Source organism: Somniosus microcephalus, chromosome 14, assembly GCF_052327205.1.
Source record: "Somniosus microcephalus isolate GS21.2 chromosome 14, FLI_Smic_1.0, whole genome shotgun sequence".
NCBI classification, from domain to species: domain Eukaryota; kingdom Metazoa; phylum Chordata; class Chondrichthyes; order Squaliformes; family Somniosidae; genus Somniosus; species Somniosus microcephalus.
In genome coordinates, this window is record NC_141000.1 from 87,839,919 (window position 1) to 87,862,403 (window position 22,485).

The following is a 22,485-nucleotide window of genomic DNA, read 5'->3' on the forward strand; positions in this document are numbered from 1 at the left end:
CTGGGGCTTGATTCTCAAAATTTAGGCTTATTTTCAGCCATGACCTGCTGGAGAGAAAATGTGTTATAGAAATTGTTTTTCTGAAAATGTGCATCAGGTTTGTAGCAAACTGTGACACAACTATGCCAATAGAGCCTGTTTTGCATTTGCTAATCTTTTCCAATTCATAAAATACAGTACCATTATGACCAAGATATTTCAATAGCATTAGCTTGGATTCTTCTGGTGCCTAAATTCATTCATATAACATGTTTATCTCAATTCTGAGTTTAATTATGGAGTTTGGAGCTCTTCTAATACAGTATAATAGTGCTTGGTGGTTGGCTGCATGTGCAACATGAGTTCTGACGGACCTCCATCAGTGCCAGAGGTGTTCTTTGCTGTGATTACTGTGAGTTTTGTTACTTTCAAAGCCATCAATTACCACTTTTTGCATGCCGAGGTGATGGCGCAGAACTGCTGCTGAGATGTGCCAACCATCTGTTCTGTCCACTCGTGCCAATGCTGGAAGGTGTCTTCTCTCACAACGCACTGATTTGGCCGAACATATTGTGGTGGGCCATAAGATCCTGAATCTTTTCATGTGCTATCACGATGCATAGTTGCAGTGCTAACAAAAGCTTGCTGCATGTTGTCACTGATGTGAACTTCTTCCTTACCCTTTAGCTATTTTATAGTACAAAGTATGCATTCCTCTGCTGGGTTAACACTATTTGGATGATTCATATCACTTAAGTAGTTTGTTAGCTGTTCTAGAAGTGTTATGGGGTCATTATTGCAAATGCATTGTGATTGGCTATTATCTGTTCACTACCATAAAATGATCTCTCTGAAGAATCGCTCATTACAATTTTGTGCATTCCTGCATCTAGTGGTTCATGATATTGGAGAAGAAATAATGATTGTGCATTTTTTTGTGGAAAGAGGAATTCCTGTTCTTTTAATTACATTTTATATCACAGAGGTGGAGCTATGCACATTGAAGTTTGTGTTTTGCTGTAAAAACAAAACTTACTTACATAGATGTGTTTTACCATCCTGTGTGCCTCACCAAACTTCAGTTTCATTCGGTTTCTCTTTTTGAAAGTGCTGATTTTTCTTGCTGGGGTCTGATTGCATGGATACTTTTTATAGTACCTTGCCCAAGTAGCCATTCTTGTGTGAGCTTTCACAGCGAAGTCTGGCCATGTATGCTCAATTCCCAGCAGGAGCCAGCTAATTTTTGATGGAGGTGGCAGTCAGAGCAAATATTTTGAGAATTGAGCCCCAAGCCTCTGTGGTACATTTAATGTTTAAGTATTGATTTTCTAGAGAATGTCTGTGCATTTCAGGTCTACTTCTCAAACCTGATGGAGGTGTCAGGCAAATTTTTTAACTTCTGAAAAGTTATTCAAAATTGATCACTCTTTAAAAACACACTTTAAACTCCAATTGAGAACAGGTTACAGTATTTTCAATCTCTATCTTGAGTTACTGGTGTAAAAACTGAAGATATGGTAGGTCTCTACAAAATATTAGTTTCTTCATCGAATTACAATACTACAATGTAGGAAAGGTACTTTTCTCCATGTTTTCTAAATGCAGTTTCCTCATATTCAACAGTGTGTGCATATTGTAATTTTTGTCTCAACACCCATTGTACTGTTACACCTATGACGTCAATTATCATGGATGCGCAAAATGTTATTTGGTTTTTATGTTGATTATTATGGGATATAAATATTTTTTTCCTAAAATGACTGCTTTGTAATATCAGTCTTGGTTTTGAATCAATTTTACATCAGGTGAATTTGAAGTTGCTAGGCATCAGTTTGGAAGGTTCTCATTTTTTTCCCTTTGTCCAGTCATACTTTCCTGCTGTATTTGTTTAATTTACAAATAATACAATTAAGACTTTCATTTGATGTAGTTTTAAGTAACCATATCAAATTTGCGGCACCCAATGGCATGTCCTAATTAGATGGGCCAAGCTTCTACATATGTTGGTTACTGTAAACTGAGAGATTGACAAGTGCCAATTATCTGTCCTCCGATACTTAACTGCAAACTGCGGGTGATTGTCATTACACTGTGACAATATGCCATTTGGGTATTTTTAAATTATTGACCCTACATTTTTTACAGTTATCCTGGGGCTTCTACGCACCTTCCCAGACATGTTTTAACCTTCAGCTGAAAAGTTTGGATTAATGTTAACAGCTGGCCTCTGCAGCTACTTGCTGACGCTGTTCTTTGATTACAACAACAACTTGTATTTATATGGGGGGGTGGGGCAGCTGGAGGAGTTTACAAAAATAGGGTGGGATGAAGCCATGGAGGGATTTGAAAACAAGGATGAGGATTTTGAAATCAAGGCGTTGCTTAACTGGGAGCCAATGTAGGTCAGCAAGCACAGGGGTGATGGGTGAACGGGACTTGGTGCGAGTTAGTACATGGGCAGCCGAGTTTTGGATGACCTCAAGTTTACTTAGGGTAGAATGTGGGAGGCCAGCCAGGAGTGCATTGGAATAGTCAAGTCTAGAGGGAACAAAGGCATGGATGAGGGTTTCAGCAGCAGATAAGCTGAGGCAAGGGCAGAGACGGGCGATGTTACAGAGGTGGAAATAGGCGGTCTTTGTTATGCCGCAGATATGTGGTCTGAAACTCATTTCAGGGTCAAATATGACACCAAGGTTGCGAACAGTGTGGTTCAGCCGCAGACAGATGTTGGGGAGAGGGATGGAGTCAGTGTCTAGAATGGAGTTTGTGGCAGGGACCGAAAACAATGGCTTCAGTCTTCCCAATATTTAATTGGAGAAAATTTCTGCTCATCCAGTACTGGATGTCAGACAAGCAGTCTGACAATTTAGAGACCGTGGAGGGGTCGAGAGAAGTGGTGGTGAGGTAGAGCTGGGGTTGTCGGCGTACATGTGGAAACTGACGCTGTGTTTTTGGATGATGTCACCAAGGGGCAACATGTGGATGAGAAATAGGAAGGGGCCAAGGATAGATCCTTGGGGGACACCAGAGGTAACCAGAGATTAGTTGACAGGAGATGCACCCTGCAGGTAATTATTCTCTTTCTGCCCTGTGTTCCCATCACACCTTGTCCATACCTGCCAACAAGAGGACTGCTCAATCTTGCAACCTGAGCAGAAATTCACATCTCTTGGTTATTAATGGGTAATTGTCGCCTTCCTGTTGGGAGATGGGTCTTGTACCGCAAAACATCCGTCTTTGATTTGTATCATACATTTCTTCAGAGCCTTAATTTAGTTCACCAAATAGCCTTTGTTCGTTGGTTGCTGCTCAGTGGAAACAAGCTGCTGTTCTAGCTCAATCTCAAAATACTGAATGGACCTTGAGCACTCTGGTCTGTTACAAAAATGATGCAGAGAAACAGAGTGAATAATAGGTAGAAATTATTTATTTTTATCGTTTTACTCTCCCAGAACTAATGCAGTTTAACATTGACTATTTATGATAAAACGTGATCTTGAGCCTCTGCCAGTTTTGCTTTGAATTTTCCATTGGTAGGTGCACTGAAGCCAGATTCAATTTTTATTACGTAGGATTTTATGTTTTTTAATTTGTGTTTTGGGAATTGCATCTTGTGACTCTTATCTATTTATTTGTGAAAGTCAGAAACCATGGGTGATGGCAGCAATTAGACTTTTCCCTTCCTTCCTTTTTGCTTTGCTTGATGCGTTCCCTTGATGGTTTGACTCACATACAGAATTTCCTGTGTGGGAATTCTGTTGCTGAAATTTTGTCTAATTCTGTGGTGTAGAGAAATTTTTTGAAAAATATATACATGGGTTATTTCTCAAGTTGTCAGGTGCAGAGTTCTTCCTGCCTCGACGCATTATGATGTACTATTTGTGGCTCACTATGCTAAGAAATTGGAACTATATTGAAACAAACCTTTTGCACATCCCTGTTAATTTACACTTTTGTAGATTTTTGCATGTATGTTTGACTTTAGGTTTTGTATCCAAAGCTTTGGAAACCCATTCTTGCACCACAATTTAACAAAAGATGGCCAATATGCTATTCCAATTCTCGGTATGCACCACACCAAAAAAAAATGCAAAGATACTAATCAGTTTATTTAACTAGGTGCAACATGGGTGTTTCAACGCTTCATTTACAGCCATGTGTTTTGTGCATGTGTTTTTATTTGTGCCAGTTACCTTGTGCCTCATACCATTTGCATTTGCTTCCTCCCTACCCCCGACATTTATTGTTGCATGTTGGTGCTTTATGCTACAATGTGCGTTGAAAAAAAAAAAATGACAGCTCTATAGAAAATGTCTCTACAACTGAACAACCTCTGAAGAGCTCAGCAGAGTCCGACATGGAGGACTCAATGAATCACAGTTCTGTTGGCCCACTCCAGGTATGATTTATGTTTGCTTTTTGCTTTGTTTGAAATCAGTCCGGTAGAATGTTGTACGACGTTTGGTTTATTGGCTGATCCTCCATTTGTGCCTCTTCATTGAACAGAATAAACATGGCATTTTAATCAGGCACCTCCAAATATGTGGTGAAATTTTATTTTGGCTTTTCAGTTTGAAAATATCCAGTCTACAAATTGTCCTTACCTATTTGTACAAAACGTGTAGAAGAGTATAAACTGTTTGTAGAATCTGAAAATGGAAGGGCAGAATGTGTCACGAAAGATGATTGGATCTGTAAACCAAATTGTCTTCTGTCTTGGTTCAGTTCAAGTTCTGTAAAGTAGTATTTAATTTATTTTTTTTGCTACCTCCAGATAAACAAATTATCTCAAAGCTGGAGAAATATATCTTAAGTCATGGAAACACTCAGGAGGTCAGGCAGCATCTGTGGAGAGGGGAAGGTAAGGTTCAAATCGGTGACTTTGTCCAAACCGCTGATGGTTCTGACAGAAGTTCATCAACTTGAAACGTTAACCCTACCTTCCTCTCTCCACTGATGCTGCCTGACCTGAGTGTTTCCAGTGTTTTTATTACATTTTCATCAACTGCAGTATTTTGCTTTTTGTTTTATTGGGCCAGAAGTTGATGTAAAAATAACGGTGAAGCTAACAGCGCTCACCGTTGTTTATGCACAAATCACACAGCAGCTCCAGGCGAATGCAGGAGCATAGTTAACGCACAAATCCGGAAGCTGCTGTCCGAGAAGCGTCGCTCTGCCCTAAGCTGCGCAAAAACAGCATCTGGCTGTCTGGCTCCCCATTCAAATGTATTGAGTGGTGTGAAGTTCCTGTACATAGTCATAACGGCACAGAAGGAGGCCATTCGGCCCATCGAATCCATGCCGGCTCTCTAGAGCTATCCAGTCAGTCCCATTCCCCCGCTCTATCCCTGTAGCCCTGCAGGTTTATTTCCCTCCAGTGCCTTTCCAGTCTCCCCTTGAAAACATTGAGCGTCTCCGCTTCCACCACTTCCGTTGGCAGCGAATTCCAGGTCATCACCACTCGCTGTGTAAAAAAAAGTTTTTCCTCACAATCCCCCCTGTATCTCTTGCCCAAAACCTTAAATCTGTGTCCCCTAGTCCTTGTACCATTAACTAGTGGGAACAGCCTTTCCCCGTCTAGCCTATCTAAACCCGTCATAATCTTGTACACCTCTATCAAATCGCCCCTCAACCTCCTTTGCTCGACTGAAAACAAATCCAGCTTCTCCAACCTGTCCTTGTAGCCAAGATCCCCCATCCCCGGAACCATTCTGGTAAATCTCCTCTGCACCCTCTCAAAGGCTTTCACATCCTTCCTAAAGTGTGGTGACCAGAACTGGACACAATACTCCAGTTGTGGCCTAACCAGCGCTTTATAAAGGTTCAGCATAACTTCTCTACTTTTGTACTCAATACCTCTATTTATGAAGCCCAAGATCCCATATGCTTTGTTAACCACTCTCTCAATATGTCCTGCCACCTTCAGGGACCTATGCACATTAACTCCTAGGTCCCTCTGTCCCTGCACACTCTTCAAAACTGTGCCATTAAGTGTATATTGCCTCTCCCTGTTCCTTCTGCCAAAATGCATCACCTCGCACTTCTCTGTATTTAATTCTATCTGCCACTTGTCTGCCCATTCTGCTAGCCTTTCTATGCCTTGTTGCAGTCGATTGGTATCATCATCACTGTTTAAAAAAGCAGTGGCCCCAGCACTGACCCTTGGGGAACACCACTGTCTACCATCCTCCAGTCTGAAAAACAGCCATTTACCACAACTTGATGTTTTCTGTCCTTAAGCCAATTCCTTATCCATTGACCCACCTATTCCATGAGCCCCAATTTTGTTAACCAGCCTACCATGTGGTACTTTGTCAAACGCCTTCTGAAAATCCATGTAAAGAACGTGATACGTCTTAGTTACTGCCAATTAACTTTAACTTTTACAAGTGTGTGGAGTCTCATTCCTTCAGCTTTTAATTGTTGAAGGAAAAAAACATTTTTAAACTTTTTTTTTCTTGGTCTCTCTTTTTCTCTCAATTTAATCTTTCTTTCCCTCTCTATTTTACTTTTACTGTACCTGATTTGACATTGAATTCACTATTTTAACTGACCCTTCCTAGTTCAGGATCTAGCTATTTAACAATTCTTCAATCTGATTGGTTAAGGAAATACACAGTTGCTTGCTCTGTTCATACAACTCCCAGATGCCCTGTAGAGGGCGCTGTGCTGTTTCCATCTCCCACTTGCAGCAGCTTGCCATGCAAAAGCTCATTGAAATTTAACGGACAAGTCTATTGTTTGCTCGCCAGTTACAGCAATTCTGTCCCAATATCTATTTTGTTGAAAATTTTTGGTATAAATGCCACTAAAAATAAATAGGGCAAGGAACTGGGAATAGATTTCCTCCAATTTGTGCCTTTGCTTCTCCCAGACTCAGGTTATACAATTGCATCTTCTCCCTTACTCGCCCCCCCCCCCCCCCCCCACCTCCAAGTTAGGTCCTTTGGCAGACTTTTATTCAGTCCCTGTACCAAGTCCTTAGCATGCTTGGATCTCCACCGTTAATCCACGTAATCTAAAGTTTCCATCTGTGTTGTTTTGCATGTGCATTTTAGCTGCCGCTCTAGACCCAAGCCACCATCTTCCATTCTTCCCTTTTCTACTTGTACAATAGGACCCAAGGGTGTCACATTGAAATTCTCTTGTAACATGGGCCGAATATCAGTATCTTTTGGATGCGCATTTCATCAATCTCATCGAAGGCAGACTGAGTCACCACTGATGAGACGAGGCTTGGTTTTACTAATTAAGCTGCTTTATTCTACAGTAAAGTGAGCATACAGAGCAATAGTTATCAGATTTATTTATGTCAAAACAACTTATCATGGTTTCTCAGTAATAATGAATACTTGCACTACCCCATTTCCGCAGGTCATCTTTCTTGACTTTTTAAGCCTGCCTATTCTGGGGCCTCTTTGCATCAACTGCCCCTTCTGTTGCAGAAGCTAGAGTCCTTTTTAAGTATCCAACATTCTGCTTTATTCCTGACCGTTCACAGGCAACGAGATCAAAAGCTTTCCAATATAATGGATGTGAGCGGTTTGTCAATTATGGGGACAAGCTACCCAATTATTATTTACTGAGAAAACCACATCAAGGCTAACTCATCATTTTGCTTACGTACCATTTCAGACCCTTTTGGTTTTTTGTGTAGTGAAACTCTGCTTGTAAAACCCAACATTTAAAATAGCTTTTTTTTAAAAAGATGGCGCTATATAAATGCAAGTTGTTTTAGGTGATAGAATGGTTTGGATTCAGAGATTTCTCAGTCAAGTTTTCTAATTATGGTCTAAGATGGGAGGGAAAGTAGTGAGTGAGGAGGACATAAAAAACCTGCAAGGGGACATAGACAGGCTAAGTAAGTGGGCAGAGATTTGGCAGATGGAATACAATACTGGAAAGTGTGAGGTTATGCACTTTGGCAGGAAAAATCGTAGAGCAAGTTATTATCTTAATGGTAAGAAACTGGAAAGTACTGAAGTACAAAGGGATCTGGGGGTCCTGGTGCACGAAACTCAAAAGGTTAGTATGCAGGTGCAGCAAGTGATTAAGAAGGCCAATGGAATGTTGGCTTTCATTGCTAGGGGGATAGAATATAAAAATAGGGAGGTATTGCTTCAGTTGTACAAGGTATTGGTGAGGCCGCACCTGGAATACTGCATACAGTTTTGGTGTCCATACTTAAGAAAGGACATACTTGCTCTCGAGTCAGTGCAAAGAAGGTTCACTCGGTTAATCCCGGGGATGAGGGGATGGACATATGAGGAGAGGTTGAGTAGATTGGGACTCTACTCATTGGAGTTCAGAAGAATGAGAGGCGATCTTATTGAAACATATAAGATTGTGAAGGGGTCGGATCGGGTGGATGCGGGGGAAGATGTTCCCGATGATGGGTGAAACTAGAACTAGGGGGCATAGTCTTAGAATAAGGGGCTGCTCTTTCAAAACTGAGATGAGGAGGAACTACTTCACTCAGAGGGTGGTAGGTCCATGGAATATGCTGCCCCAAAAAGCTGTAGAAGCTACATCATTACATAAATTTAAAACAGAAATACAGTTTCCTAGAAGTAAAGGGAATTAAGGGTTACGGGGAGCGGGCAGGAATTTGGACATGAGTCTAGGTTCGGATCGGTCATGGCCCTGTGGGTAGCGGAGCGGGCCCAGGGGCCGTGTAGCCTGATCCTGCTCCTATTTCGTGTGTCTAATTCGGTTAGATTCAGGAGATGGTTCTGTGATAGTGGATTGGCGGTTAGGATCAGATCAGCCATGATCTTATTGAATGGCGGAGCAGGCTCGAGGGGCCGATTGGCCTACTCCTGCTCCTATTTCTTATGTTCTTATGGTCAAGCTTTGCTATGAAAAATGGATAAAGCCGAGACATTTAAAACCCTTTTAAACAGTGATTATTAACATTGAAGTCTGACCCTTTGGTTAACTGTATAGTACCTTCATTCCTTCCCCAGTAACCACAGACATCCTCTTTGACTCCAGCCTGGCATTATAAATTGGAGATGAAAGGGAGACATGTAGTGTGGTGGACAAGAAAAATTCTAATAGCTAAGATTTAGTGCCTCAAAGATTTATAGAGTTTTATTCCTAAATAAGAAGCTGCTATAAAGGCATAGCACCCAAAATGGTCGTGGTTGCACAACCACTACTTCCATTACAGGTTTGAATTGCCTCAGTTAAGTTCCCAATAGACTGTTACCTTACAGTTTAGCAAATTTCAGCAGTCCACTTCAGACCATTAAGTTGAAGGTATTGAAAAATACAAATGCGACATTAGGAGGAATGATTTTTGAAGACTTGTGGCGATCTGAGATTGGGAGTGAGTATTATTATTCGGAATAATGTATACAATTGTAATTTTCTTTATTGAGACCTTCATGATGTAGATATCAGAAGAACAAAAGAGGAAATTGTTCCACTCTTTGGTATTATTATCTTCACTTTTTTTTACTTAAGTACTCATACTATAAGGGCTCAGAGCATAGCTCTCATTTTTATTGATTGCAGCAATAAATTCTCCATGTACCACAGGAGTAAGGCTAGTTCAACGGAAAATAATCAGTGACTTTGACTCTTTTTTGCAATGTTTTTGACAGATGTCATATGACATCACTTGTGCAATAGCTCCGAAACCTAAGTGCTTCCCTTGGGTTACTTTACCTTAACGCAGATCCATCATACCTATCTGGTGTGTGTAATGTGAGCAAATGCAATGCTTGAAAAAACCCCAAAAATGTAGTGCAGCACTTTTCTTTTGTGCTGTGAAAAAATACATTTTACAGAAGTTTGCTGACCTTTCAGTTTGACTTTGGCCTAGCTTGTTAAATTAACCTTCAGATTTGAATGATAAATGTCATGCATCTGCAATTTTTAAATAAAGAATGTTGTATTAAAAAAATTGAAATCTGAGTAACTGCTTTCTTTGTTTTACTTTAGGGCCCAGTAATTTATGCTCAACTAGATCATTCAGGAGGAAAGCGTTCCAACAAGATCTACAAGTCTGATTCAGTAGTTTATTCTGATATCCGGAAATCTTGATATAAAGTCATTACATATTTAATTATTAAATAATCTAATTGAATGGAGGAGCAGGCTCGACTGGCTGAAATGCCAACTGCTGTTCCTTATGTTCCTATTTTTAGCGTCAATGAGTAATTGATCCTCTGGAGAAGAAAATAAATTTCATGTGATAATATTGGATCATGGTTGTTAGGATTGTAACCATCCAATTGGGGGGGGGGGGGAAATCAAAAGACCTAATTTGAAGCACTGTACTGAATTTGGTAATGTATTTACTTGTTTTTGTATTCGCTTAAATTCCTTATTTGCCATGTCCATGTCTTGTGTCGTCTGATGCATTGTAGTGGATTTTTATTATGTGGGCCACAGTGAGCCTGTGATTGTTTCCTTAATTTGTGACCTGAATGCTTCCTCGTGTGCCATTTCTGTCTTTGATTGTATTTTGAGGAAAAAATGTAAGTTTCTTCCACTCCTGATCACTAGTGCGGTTATCAGGACTATTGTCAACAGCGGGAGACTGAGGACAACAATACTGTGGTCTGCATGCTTAATTTATAGCGCAAAGTGTAGACACACTGCCACTATGTCAAAACTATTGCCCACTGTGAAACCACTTCAGTTAAATGTTTTGTTCACTTCACTGTCATTATTATGCAGTTCGTAAAAGCCAACGATGTTGCCACAGTGAGGTAAATGCCCCAAAACAGCATAAAATGCAACACAGAAAAACTGGGAGCTTCATGGTGACAACACTAAACAAAGTCTTGTAATGAGGTGGAGCTGTAATTTAAAACCATATCATCTGAGAAGTGGAATTATTTTATTGACTTTTGCAGCTAGTTATTAACATTATAGCAAAAAAGCATAGACTTTTTTGCTCTTCACAATTTTTCAAATACACTTAGTGAACTTAAATTTACATAATATTGGGGACTCTGCACAATACTATATTTATTAATCACCTGTTTTTTCCATTTTTTAAAAAAGCTTGCAAATCAAATTTAGCTAGACTGCTTGTTGCATATCTGCATGCTGTATACCTTTGACTGTCCATAGCTTTAGGTTCGATAAATTATTTTGGATAGTCAAGGTGATGTCTTACGTTTATTGTGTACTATTTAGGATTAGAGTCTAAGAAATAGTAAAGCATTCTATAGGCACCTAAGTAACAAAAGGAGAATTAAGATAGGGTTCAGGCCACTAAGGGAATAAAGATAAATTCACAGGAGATGATGCTGAAATGAGAGAGATGCTATGCCTCCACCTTCACTGAAGAGGCGACCAAAAGAGGAATTGACCAGTCAGGAGAGATATTGCAACATTTAAGATAGAAAGAAGATGCTGGACAAAGTAGCGAGATTGGTGAGAATGTGGAACTTGCTGCAACATGGAGTAATTGAAGCAGCTAGTATTGATGCATACATGATTGAGAAAGGAATAGAGGGATACAGGGGAAGGGTAGGAAGAGGTAATTAGTGGGAAGAAGCTTGTGTGGAATGTAAACACCACATGGACCAGTTGGATTGAATGGTCTGTTTCTGTGCTGTAGATTCTATGTAGTTTGGATAAATAGGTTCAGATAATGGAAAAACCTATTGTAATTGTAGCCCTGTTTTCCTAAACTAGTCAATAAAGGGGTCAAAAGTGTTCATCGTAGCAAGTTTATAAGCACCAATTAAAAGTAGATCAAATCCACCTTAAAGCTGTGGTACTGTAAAATCATTTGTTTTTCTGTTATTTACCTGAAAACAAAGCAGTGGCAAAAATCAATGCTGTGCAGAGTTCTCGAGGACAATGGTACATGCTTTAAGTGATTTTTTAAATTTGAATTTTTTCTTCAAAGGAATCACTAAGTTCAACTTTAGTGCTTGTTTGCAAAAATGCGCATGTATTTTTAAACAGTTTTGGCACTCCAACTTCTACTATCATTTGAGAAGCAGCAGGTTATTTCTCTTTTTGTACCATGATGATGGAAATGGTTCCAAAGACCCATGTGTATGCTTCCTTGCTATTCTGTCAAAAAAAAAAACTCAGATAAGCATTATTTCCAGCATAAATATATAGAAAATGGCAAAACATTGATTAAAATAAGCATTTCCCCCAACTATTCACACAGTAAACAGACATTGGTATCTGAAGTATTTACTTCACCTTTTCCCTTTTTGTTCTTTGCAAGACATTGTTGTGTCTTTCAACTAGTACTTTTTATGCTAGCTGCCTCACTTCTATTTTAAACCCTTCCAGTTTCTTCATGCTTGCTATTCTGGCCACTGATCATTTTCACTAATCTTTGTCTTCCAAGTAATTTTTTTACATCTCTCTATGCCTTCTATCCCTTCTCAATGCATGCCTGCTTTGCATTTCTTTAAATAACCACTATTCTGTATGGTATCAAAAGTACAATAGCCTAGCCGACATTGAGGCACAAAATAGCTAGACTTATGATGGATAAGTGTCTAAAAACTTAAAACTTTTAACCTTTAAAATTTCAGTGGTAATTTCTGATATAAATTTGATATGCAAGCTGGATGGTTACTCAAAAATAAACTCTATGAATTAGATCTTGTATTTCAGATGCTCTAGCACAAGTTTTTGACAAAGTGCTAAGCTCTGTGTTGTATGTCCCTAGTAGATACATCTTGTGTTAGATATAATACTTCAAGTTTAAAGTATTATATCTATCTCATTTATGCTTGTCCTTTTAAAATTCTTGTTCCAGCTTCGTTTTTTGGATTGGGGTGGGGGGGTGGGGGGAAAGAGCAATGGGAACTAGTAGTTTTGGGCCCAGTTTGTCAATGTTCAAACTGCTGGCGTAAGTAGCAGATGATCAAGCCCTTGACGGTGTATACATGAGAAACTGTTGAATGTTTTTACAAGTATTTCAAAAATCAGACTTTTGGGTAAAAGTGCCATTTATGTGTTGGAGTCATGGGCACAAATGAATACATGGATGAATCCCCTCCGCTGTGAATGCTTGTGCAAAAATGAAATGAAATGCTCTGTGACTTGGTCTACACAGTTTTCTTACTGGGCTAGATTTATCTTTATGTTGGGTGTGGTTTTCAAGTTTAAAAACTCTAGTAAAATGTTGTTTTTATACATTTCTGTTGTAAGAAAACCGCTGCCAGCTCTTGTATTACTTTCAGCTCCTGCCCCTGGTTTTTAAAACTAGCTGATTAATCCGCAGTGCCTTTTTCTTTTAGGTCTACTATTCTTCATTATGCATTCTTTAATTACAATTCTTAAAAGTTGCTACCACCTAGTTAACTGCCCTTAATAACTGGTGTAGATGGCAGGATTACACTCCTATTACAGAGACAGATATTAAAGTCTATGGGGGAGAAATTCAGTATTGCCCTGTTTGGGGAGCAATTATCGGCTGGGTGCAAAGTTTAGCGCCTGGCGCTAATTATCGCCTCCGACTGCAAACTTGGCTTCTATCGCCCCTTCTCAAGGCGCTAACACCGAGGAGCAAGGCGCTACCTCGGAGCGCTGGCGAAGCTCGTGTGATGTCAGTCAGCAATGGAGCACAGACACTGGCGCTGGACAATTCTTAAAGGGGAGGGTCCATATTGCTCTCCATCCACACCTTGCTCATTGCAGCCTTCAATCTCGGCCTGGAGAGACCTGTACATCAAATCTGTTGGAAAGAACAATGGAGCGGCCTGGGGAAAGAGCTCATCTCTTCTAAATCGATGCAAGGAAGATCAAATCAAAAAGAACCTACAAAGTGCTGCTCAGTACCCAAAACTCCTCAACACAGCTTTGAATATCTCCTGCAGTCTCTCACTCAGAATGCGTGGCGGAAAAATTTCGCTGACAAAAAAAGGCAGGAAGTGGTCGCCTTTAAGTAGCGCTCGCCCAGTCCCTTCGCGACTGCAAAACGCTCCCCTCAACCTGTCGTTGCTAGCAGCAGGTGGTAAGACAGGGCGCCACTCAATATCCAGTCCAGGGCGTTGCACGCTTGATTAACGTCATGATCTGCAGGCGCAGGAGATCGTGGTGGTAGTGTTTAGCGCCGCCGCAAAATGTCTAGTCAATTTCGTGAGCGTCACAAACATCGCTGCGCACGGGCGATAGTTGCTTTGTGGCCCATTAGCGCCCTCTTAAGGTGCTAACGGGAGGCACAAACCAACCGAATTTTCCCCCTATATCTTCTAACTATAATTGTCCTTGCTATACCGTTTTAATATTGATTTACAATGGAACTCCAAACTACCTCCCATTCCTTTGCTCTCTTTCTAAGTTAAACTGCTGGTTACGAATATGGGGAGATATAAATATATTTTTCTACACAAAGCTAAAAACCGAGTACACTTTATAACCCATGCATTCCTATTAGAGACAATTGAGTGTTTACTCTGTAGCAGCAAAACTAATAACACTAATGTGAACTTTTACTTTTCAAGTAACTTTTATAACCTGCATCTCATGAGCTTTGCATTGTGGTGTATTTATTTGTAGTGATATGATTTATCTGAAGACTTGTACAAGTGTTTTTTTAATTTAATTTATTAAATTTGACCTATGTTTGTTGCTGAGCATCTTTCCTTAGTGTAGGCTTCCTAATATCCCCTCTGACCTTCTCCCCAGGTAAATTGGCTGTGATAAATAGGTTGAACTCAATATATTTAACATGCTCTCATTATAACATTCCATATAGAGCTGATGAAAATGTGCTGCAATCAGGGCTTATTGACAATTATATTTTGCTACCAAATGTGAATTCTATAAATGGTGGTCCTTTTAAGTATATAATGTTTTTTACCTTTGTATATAGGTTGGTTGTTGTAGTCCACTGGCATCTGTTTTCACCTTTAATTGTTTTATTGTTGCTCAAACATTTATATTTAAAACTTACAAGAAGACCAAACCATAAGCTACTGTTTGCTTTGTATGCAACCTTTGAAAATGTCAAAAGAAATTATAATGAAATATCACTAATTTTATGTTGTTAGTCTGAGTGTATCCTCAAGTAGGTAACTATGGGAACTCAATTATTTGCACTGTTTGTCATTTGCCTTAAATGAAGAAAAGTAACTGCATGTTGGTACAGTTTTGTTTTAAATCTTATTTAAATATTTAATTTCATTTTATGTAAACTGAATGTTGAACAATACTTTTGGCAACAAACACTCCAGATAGTTGACATTCTGTATGCAGAATCCATTTGGCAGATGCCATTCAGGAACTCATTTGATATAATTAACAAAACTATCCATGAGCATCAGTTCACCCAAGGCACATGCAATGCCTTGAAACTAACAGTACAATTATAAAAAGAAATCCAGAACAAAGGTTGCAATTGTCACTTTTCAGAGTTGCAAAGCAAATTCATACAGTGAGGTGACTGCACAAACCAGGGATCTTGTCCAAGAGGGAAATCTAAATGGTTTCTACTGTGAAATGATGATGGATTTACTGCAACATTAGTTGTGATATTTTGTTTCTATTATTCTTGAGCAGCAGCATGTACCTTAAATTGACATTCCTTAATTTATGTAGTCTAAAATTTTGTCTTTTTTGCTTGCAAAAACTTGTTCTAATGGTAGCTAGAAATGTGTAACTGCAAAAATTCAGACTTTTTAATTAAATTATGTTATGCCTATTATAAAATATTTTGTAGAAATCTTAACTATTTGCGGATTTATTTTGTCCTAAACTTATCAAGAGACAATTCACTTCCAAAAATATTTGAGATTTGGATTTCTAGATCTGTAAAGAAAATTAGTTGTATTTTTTCCTATGTGCATGAATGGTCTAAAAGAATTCACAAGATAAAATAAAACATTAATTCATGTGGATTATCACTTGAATGCTTTTCATAGTTTCAGCTTTAAGAAATAATGAGACCTGCTGATATTCACTGCTGGAATGTTGGCCACAGCAGAGATGTGTAAGAGTTTGACACAGATGGATTCCTGGTGATGGTTTATTTCTGGAAAGGACTGTCCTAGGAATCTCGCATGAAAACACTAATAGCCTTCAAATACTAATTGCCTTCACCAGTATGATTTTTTTTGTTGCTAACTTTCTAAATTACTATGGACATTTAAAAGAGGATCCTCCATGAAGACATAGTGGAGCTGTTTGGCTGATAGATGAATACCTGCAAGATTGCCACGAACAAATTGGCTGGAGGCTATTTGCTAAGACTGGAAAAAAAATCATTAGAATGTATAGTGTGTCTAACAGTTATGTGTTGATTGTACTTATGTTTAATAAAAATAACTTTTACAATATAATTTTTTTTCTTCCAATATGTTTGTTTCCTTCCTAAATGTGAAGTTTGTAAGTCTGTTTCTATGGACTTTTCTGGTAGATGCTGGATCCTTGAGGTACTTAACCTATTGCATACAAACCTGTATATAATGTAATTCCATTCAGAAAAACAAATGCTGCACACTAAGTAAATGCAGAGTCTCAGACCCTTAACACAAATGGGAATTGACATTGTAGTCTTTTAGTCCTGGCAGCCTCCCTAGTGAATCAAAACCTGACTGAGCAGATCTTAGCACAGAGAAGGGAAGGAGCATATGAGAGGCCTACTTCACTGCCCAGAATCTATTGCCCCAGGTCACAGAAAAGTATCCAAGGGATAGGGCACGAAGGTGGTGGGCATGGAAGTGTGGAGAAGAATCTATAGCAGGCATGGTGCTGAGGAATGACTATGGTGGTGCATGTGTGAACACTTCAAGGAAAGTGGTGGGGGCAACACATCCACAGAGCATAGGAATGCAAGTGAAATTGGAACTCGCCACCATACACACTTCGGAAACCCCTAGTGGAGAAGGTAAGCCTGCAGCTTGCACAAACACAAAACAATGATCTCAAACAATGTACCAATCTGTCCTCTATTATCTCAGAATATATCACTATATGTAAAGGGAGTCAACTAGTCAGTTGAACAAAAATAAATTCTGACCTAACTAAAGGCAGAAATGGTGCTTCTTCAAGAGACCCACCTCATTCCCTCAGAACATGCTAAATATTGAGAGATTGGGACAAATTCTGGCAGCTTCCTACTCATCCAAGAGGGGTGGCTTTACTAATCAGCAAAAACCTCCCTTCAAGCTGGAGACAACGATGCTTGGAGAGGATGGTGGCTGCATCTTTTTAAAAGCTGAAGTGGTGGGAAAATCAATGATGCTTTAATGTGAAGGAGAACCACCTGCAGTCCCCACATTACCATTCCTCACATTAGCCCCATGTGGGATCATGGGTGGAGACTTAAACTGTGCTTAGGATGGTCAACCTGTGGCTACAAGCCTGGTGTAGGAGGAAAGAGTTCACATCCTTGTGACACAAGTGTGAGTTCTGGAACAAGGGAAGGCTATACCAAAGGAATGGCCTTCACCTGAACTGAAACAGCACTACTGTCCTTGAGAGGGTAAATAATGTTTTGTGGGAGGAGTTGAAGTTGAAGCTGAGGTAGAGTTAAAAACACAGGGAGGCAAGAGATATCAAAAATAAATGAGAAAACCAGGAAAAGGAATGAGTCAACATTAAAAAAAAATTCAGTCAGGGTATGTACATGACTGCAGAGACTAGAGATGTGTTGAAAGTGGTGTACTCTAGGGGTTTGTGTTGGGTTCATTTTTGTTCCATGTATATATGGATATAGAATACAATCTCAATGTTTTGATGAGTCAAAAGTAAGGGGTTTGACAGACAATGAAGAACATTGTAAAAGACTTCAGGAAGACAGGTTAGTGGAATGGTTAGTAAGGTGGAAAATGGAACTTTGCCAGGATTGTGAAACTATAGTTAAAAGGAAAGACTTGAAATACTGTTACTATTTGCATTAGAGGAAAAAGTCATGAAATTTAATAGAAGTTTTTTAAATTATGAAGCGTTTTCATCGTGAATAGGGGAAGACTATTTCCTCAGACTGGAAGGACAAGTGACTAGGGATCATCAATTTGAAATTATTACTGAGAATGTGGAGAGAATAGTTTGACCCACCAGGTTATTGGAGTATGGAATGCTTTGCCACAAGGGAATGGTTGCGCAGGGACCATTGCATTTTAAGGAAAAATCAGGTAAATACTTGAAGCAGAGGAACATACATAGCTAAAAGGAGAGGTGCAGAACAGGGGGATTATTTCTGGATTGCTCAAGAAAAGAGCCAGCATAGATTCAGTGGGCCAAATGGCCACCTCCTGTGCTGTAAACACTTATGATTCTATGGTAAAGTATTGCAGACTCTGTGTGACCTTGAACAAAAGATAAATAAGTTACAAGCTCAACACAGGAGCCATCAAATAAAGCGCATTAAAAAATACCCAGTACAGGCCAGAGGAGAAGAAAACAGCTTACTATCGGTGGGTATGGAAAAGTTTCTCCAGTATACAGGAGCCACATGACATTGTTGTTGTCCAACAGCCTGTTCCCACACAGATCACTGAGCAAGCTGAGAGAGTGGCCATCTGTAAGGGAATGGCAGGTGCTGGCATAGATGATGGAACTGAGTGATACCAGATCTCAGGCACCCCACTCAAATGACAGTGTGCCAGATACCGTGTGAGTCTAGCTAGCTAATGTAACTTTAAATGGGGCACCAATATTTGCTGGGCCATCTCATGACCCAGCAAAAGTAAGTACTGGACCACCTCCATCCCAAGAAGCATGCACTGACTTTTGGCAACCAGCTATCACATTTCCTCTTCACACTGGGAAATCACTAAGAAAGCATTAGGTTAGGTAGTAAATGACACACACCATACACTTACACAAAGGGGGAACTTGGTAAAGCACAATAAGCACACATGCACCTCCGTATTAGGGAAAATAAAATTAATTTTATTTCAACTGTGTCCTGAGTTTATTTGGAATGGGGATGAATAAGTTGCAGCAGATCGGTATCTATGGTAGTTGATACAGGGCAGAGAGCAATTATGGAGATAGTGCATTGGCCCACTTTATAGAGTATTGTATTGACAAGACATGATTGCCTTGGAACAGACACTTAAGTGAAGGTCTCATTAATTCGAGTCTACCTTAAGAATCTTCCTGTCAAGCAGACAATCAGCACAGATTTGTTAATGGCAACTTGATTGAGTCCGTTTGATGAAGTAACGGAGAGGGTTGATGTCGTAGTGCGGCTGCTAAAGTACCACATAATAGACTTATTAGAAAAATTGAAGCCCATGGGATTAAAGGGGCAGTGACAGTGTGGATGTGAAATGGCTAAGCGACAGAAAGCAGAGAATAGCGGTGAATGGTTGTTTTTCCACACTGGATCACTCCGCAGCGTAAGAGTGTGCAGGCAGAGAGGGAATGGGTGACCATCAGATAGACAAGGAGGACCAAGCAGGTAGTGCAGGAGTCCCCTGAGTGCATCTCACTCTCCAACCAGTATTGGTGAGGGTAATGGTTCCTCTGGGGAGCACAGCCAGAACCAAGTCCACAAGTGGCTCAGCTGTACGGGGGGTGGGGGAGGAGGAAGATCGGGAAGGCAATAGTGGTAGCGAATTTGATAGTATGGGGAACAGACTGGCATTTCTGCGGCCGCAGACGTGATTCCAGAATGGTATGCTGCTTCCCTGGTGCCAGGGTCAAGGATGTCACTGAGCGGCTGCAGAATATTCTGAGGGGGAGTTGGGGTGGCGGTTGGGGGGGGGAGGGGAGGGGTGGTGAACAGCCAGAGGTCGTGTTCCATATTGGTACCAATGACATAGGTAGAAAAAGGGATGAGGTCCTGCAGGCAGATTTTAGGGAGCTAGGAAAGAGATTAAAAAGCAGGACCTCAAAGGTGGCAATCTCTGGATTACTCCCTGTGCCACAAGTAATGAGTATAGAAACAGAAGGATAGAGCAGATGAATGCATGGCTGGAAAGATGGTGCAGGAGGGAGGGCTTCAGATTCCTGGGACATTGGAACTGGTTCTGGGGGAGGTGGGACCTGTACAGGCCGGATGGGTTGCACCTCAACAAAGCCGGAACCAATGTCCTCGTAGGTGGTGGGGTGGGGGGTTGCTAGTGCTGTTGGGGAGAGTTTAAACTAATTTGGCAGGGGGATGGGCACCAGGATGTAGCATTGGAAAGGAGAAGCAACATGCACAAAGGATGGGGAGAGACAGATAGTACTAGAGTAAGAAATAGTAAGGTATTAGGTGGGGTCAGACCAAGAAAGAATACAAGAAGGTCTAAGACAGGTTTCCAGTGCATGTGTGTAAAAGCACGAAGCATGGTAAATAAGGTTGGTGTGCTGCAGATGCAAATAGCCACATAGGAATATGATGTTGTGGCAATAACTGAGATCTGGCTCAAAAAAGGGTAGGACTGGGATAGTAATAGTGTAAAGGACAGAGGGAGAAGAATTTCTGAAGTGCGTTCAGGAGAACTTTCTTGATCAGTACGTTTCCGGCCTAACAAGGAAGGAGGCATTGCTGGCTCTGGTTCTGGAGAATGAAGTGGGTCAATTAGTATGGGAACATTTAGGGAACAGTGATCATAGTATCATAAGGTTTAGATTCGCTATAGAAAAGGACAGGGAGCAATCTAGAGTAAAAAAACTTAATTGGAGGAAGGCAAATTTCAGTGGGTTGAGAACGGATCTGGCCTGTGTAAATTGGAATCAAAGATTGGCAGGCAAAACTGTAATCAAACATAAAAGCAGCAAAGTCCTGCTACAACTGTACAGGGTATTGGTGAGACCACACCTTGAGTACTGCGTACAGTTTTGGTCTCCTTATTTAAGGAAGGATATACTTGCATTGGAGGCAGTTCAGAGACGATTCACTAGGTTAATTCCAGAGATGAGGGGTTTGACTTATGAAGAAAGGTTGAGCAGGCTGGGCCTATACTCATTGGAATTTAGAAGAATGAGAGGTGATCTTACTGAAACATATAAGATACTGAGGGGGCTCAACAAGGTAGATGCAGCGAGGATGTTTCCCCTCGTGGGAAAATCTAGAACTCGGTGGCATAGTTTCAGAATAAAGGGTCACCCTTTTAGAACTGAGATAAGGAGGAATTTCTTCTCTGAGGGTTGTAAATCTGTGGAATTCTCTTCCCCAGAGAGCCGTGGAGGCTGGGTCATTAAATACATTTAAGGTGGAGATAGACAGATTTTTGCAAGATAAGGGAATGAAGGGTTATGGGGAGCGAAGGGTTATGGGGAGCGGGCAGGGAATTTCTTAGGCAGTCCCTCGGAACTGAGGATGACTTGCTTACACATTAAAAATGAGCTCGCAGGTGACTGATTAGTCCAATGCGGGACCTATAGTCTCTGTCACAGGTGGGGCAGACGGTGGTTGAAGGGGCGGGTGGGTGGGGTGCTTGGGTTGACGTGCACTCCTTGTGCTGCTTGCACTTGGCTTCCGCTTGCTCCCGGCGAAGAGACTCGAGGTGTTCGGTGCCTTCCCGGATGATTCTCCTCCATTTTGTGCGGTCTTGGGCCAGGGATTCCCAGGTGTCGGTGGGGATGCTGCACTTTTTCAAGGAGGCTTTGAGGGTGTCCTTGAAGCATTTCCTCTGCCCACCTGGGGCTCGCTTGCCGTGCTGGAGCTCCGAGTAGAGCGCTTGTTTTGGGAGTCTCGTATCGGGCATGCAGACAATGTGACCCGTCCATTGGAGCTGATTGAGCGTGGTCAGCGCTTCGATGCTGGGGATGTTGGCCTGAGCAAGAACACTGACGTTAGTGCGCCTATCCTGCCAATGGATTTGCAGGATCTTGCGGAGGCAGCGTTGGTGGTACCTCTCCAGTGCTTTGAGGTGCCTGCTGTACATGGTCCATGTCTCTGAGGCATACAGCAGGGCAGGTATCACTGCTGCTCTGTAGACCATGAGCTTAGTGCTGGGTTTGAGGTCCTGGTCTTCAAACACTCTCTCCCTCAGGTGACAGAAGGCTGCACTGGCACATTGAAGGCGGTGTTGGACTTCGTCGTCGACGTCTGCCATTGTTGACAGTAGGCTCCCGAGGTATGGAAAGTGGTCCACGTTGTCCCAGGCCTTGTCGTGGATTTTGATAATTGGGGGCCAGCACTGTGTGGCGGGGTCAGGTTGGTAGGGGACCTTTCTCTTACGGATGTTTAGTGTAAGGCCCATGCTCTCGTATGCTTCGGTGAAGGTGTTTACGATGGTTTGGAGTTTGGCCTCTGAGTGAGCGCAGATGCAAGCATTGTCTGCATACTGTAATTTGATGACAGAGGATGGGACGACCTTGGATCTGGACTGGAGGCGACGGAGGTTGAACAGTTTCCCGTTTGTTCTGTAAATTAGCTCCACTCCAGTGGGGAGCTTACTGAGGGTGAGATGGAGCATTGCAGCACGGAAGATTGAGAAGAGCGTTGGTGCGATGACACAGCCTTGCTTGACCCCGGTTCGTACGTGAATTGGGTCTGTGGTGGAACCGTTGGTCAGGATCACGGCTTGCATGTCGTCGTGAAGCAGGCGGAGGATAGTGACAAACTTTTGAGGGCAGCCGAATTTGAGGAGGACACTCCATAATCCCTCACGGTTGACAGTGTCG

The 22,485-nt window shown here is 41.2% G+C and overlaps 1 protein-coding gene across 1 annotated transcript in view; it reads left to right on the forward strand.

Annotated features, from left to right (window-relative positions):
* The window catches only part of LOC147107666 (myelin protein zero-like protein 1), a 53,945-nt gene extending 37,689 nt beyond the window's left edge, over positions 1-16,256 (forward strand). Inside the window, 2 exon segments of the mRNA XM_086006891.1 lie at positions 4,279-4,378; positions 9,928-16,256. Coding sequence (XP_085863017.1) covers positions 4,279-4,378; positions 9,928-10,029 — 202 coding nt within the window. The 3' untranslated portion in view covers positions 10,030-16,256.
* Positions 16,257-22,485: the final 6,229 nt, after the last annotated feature.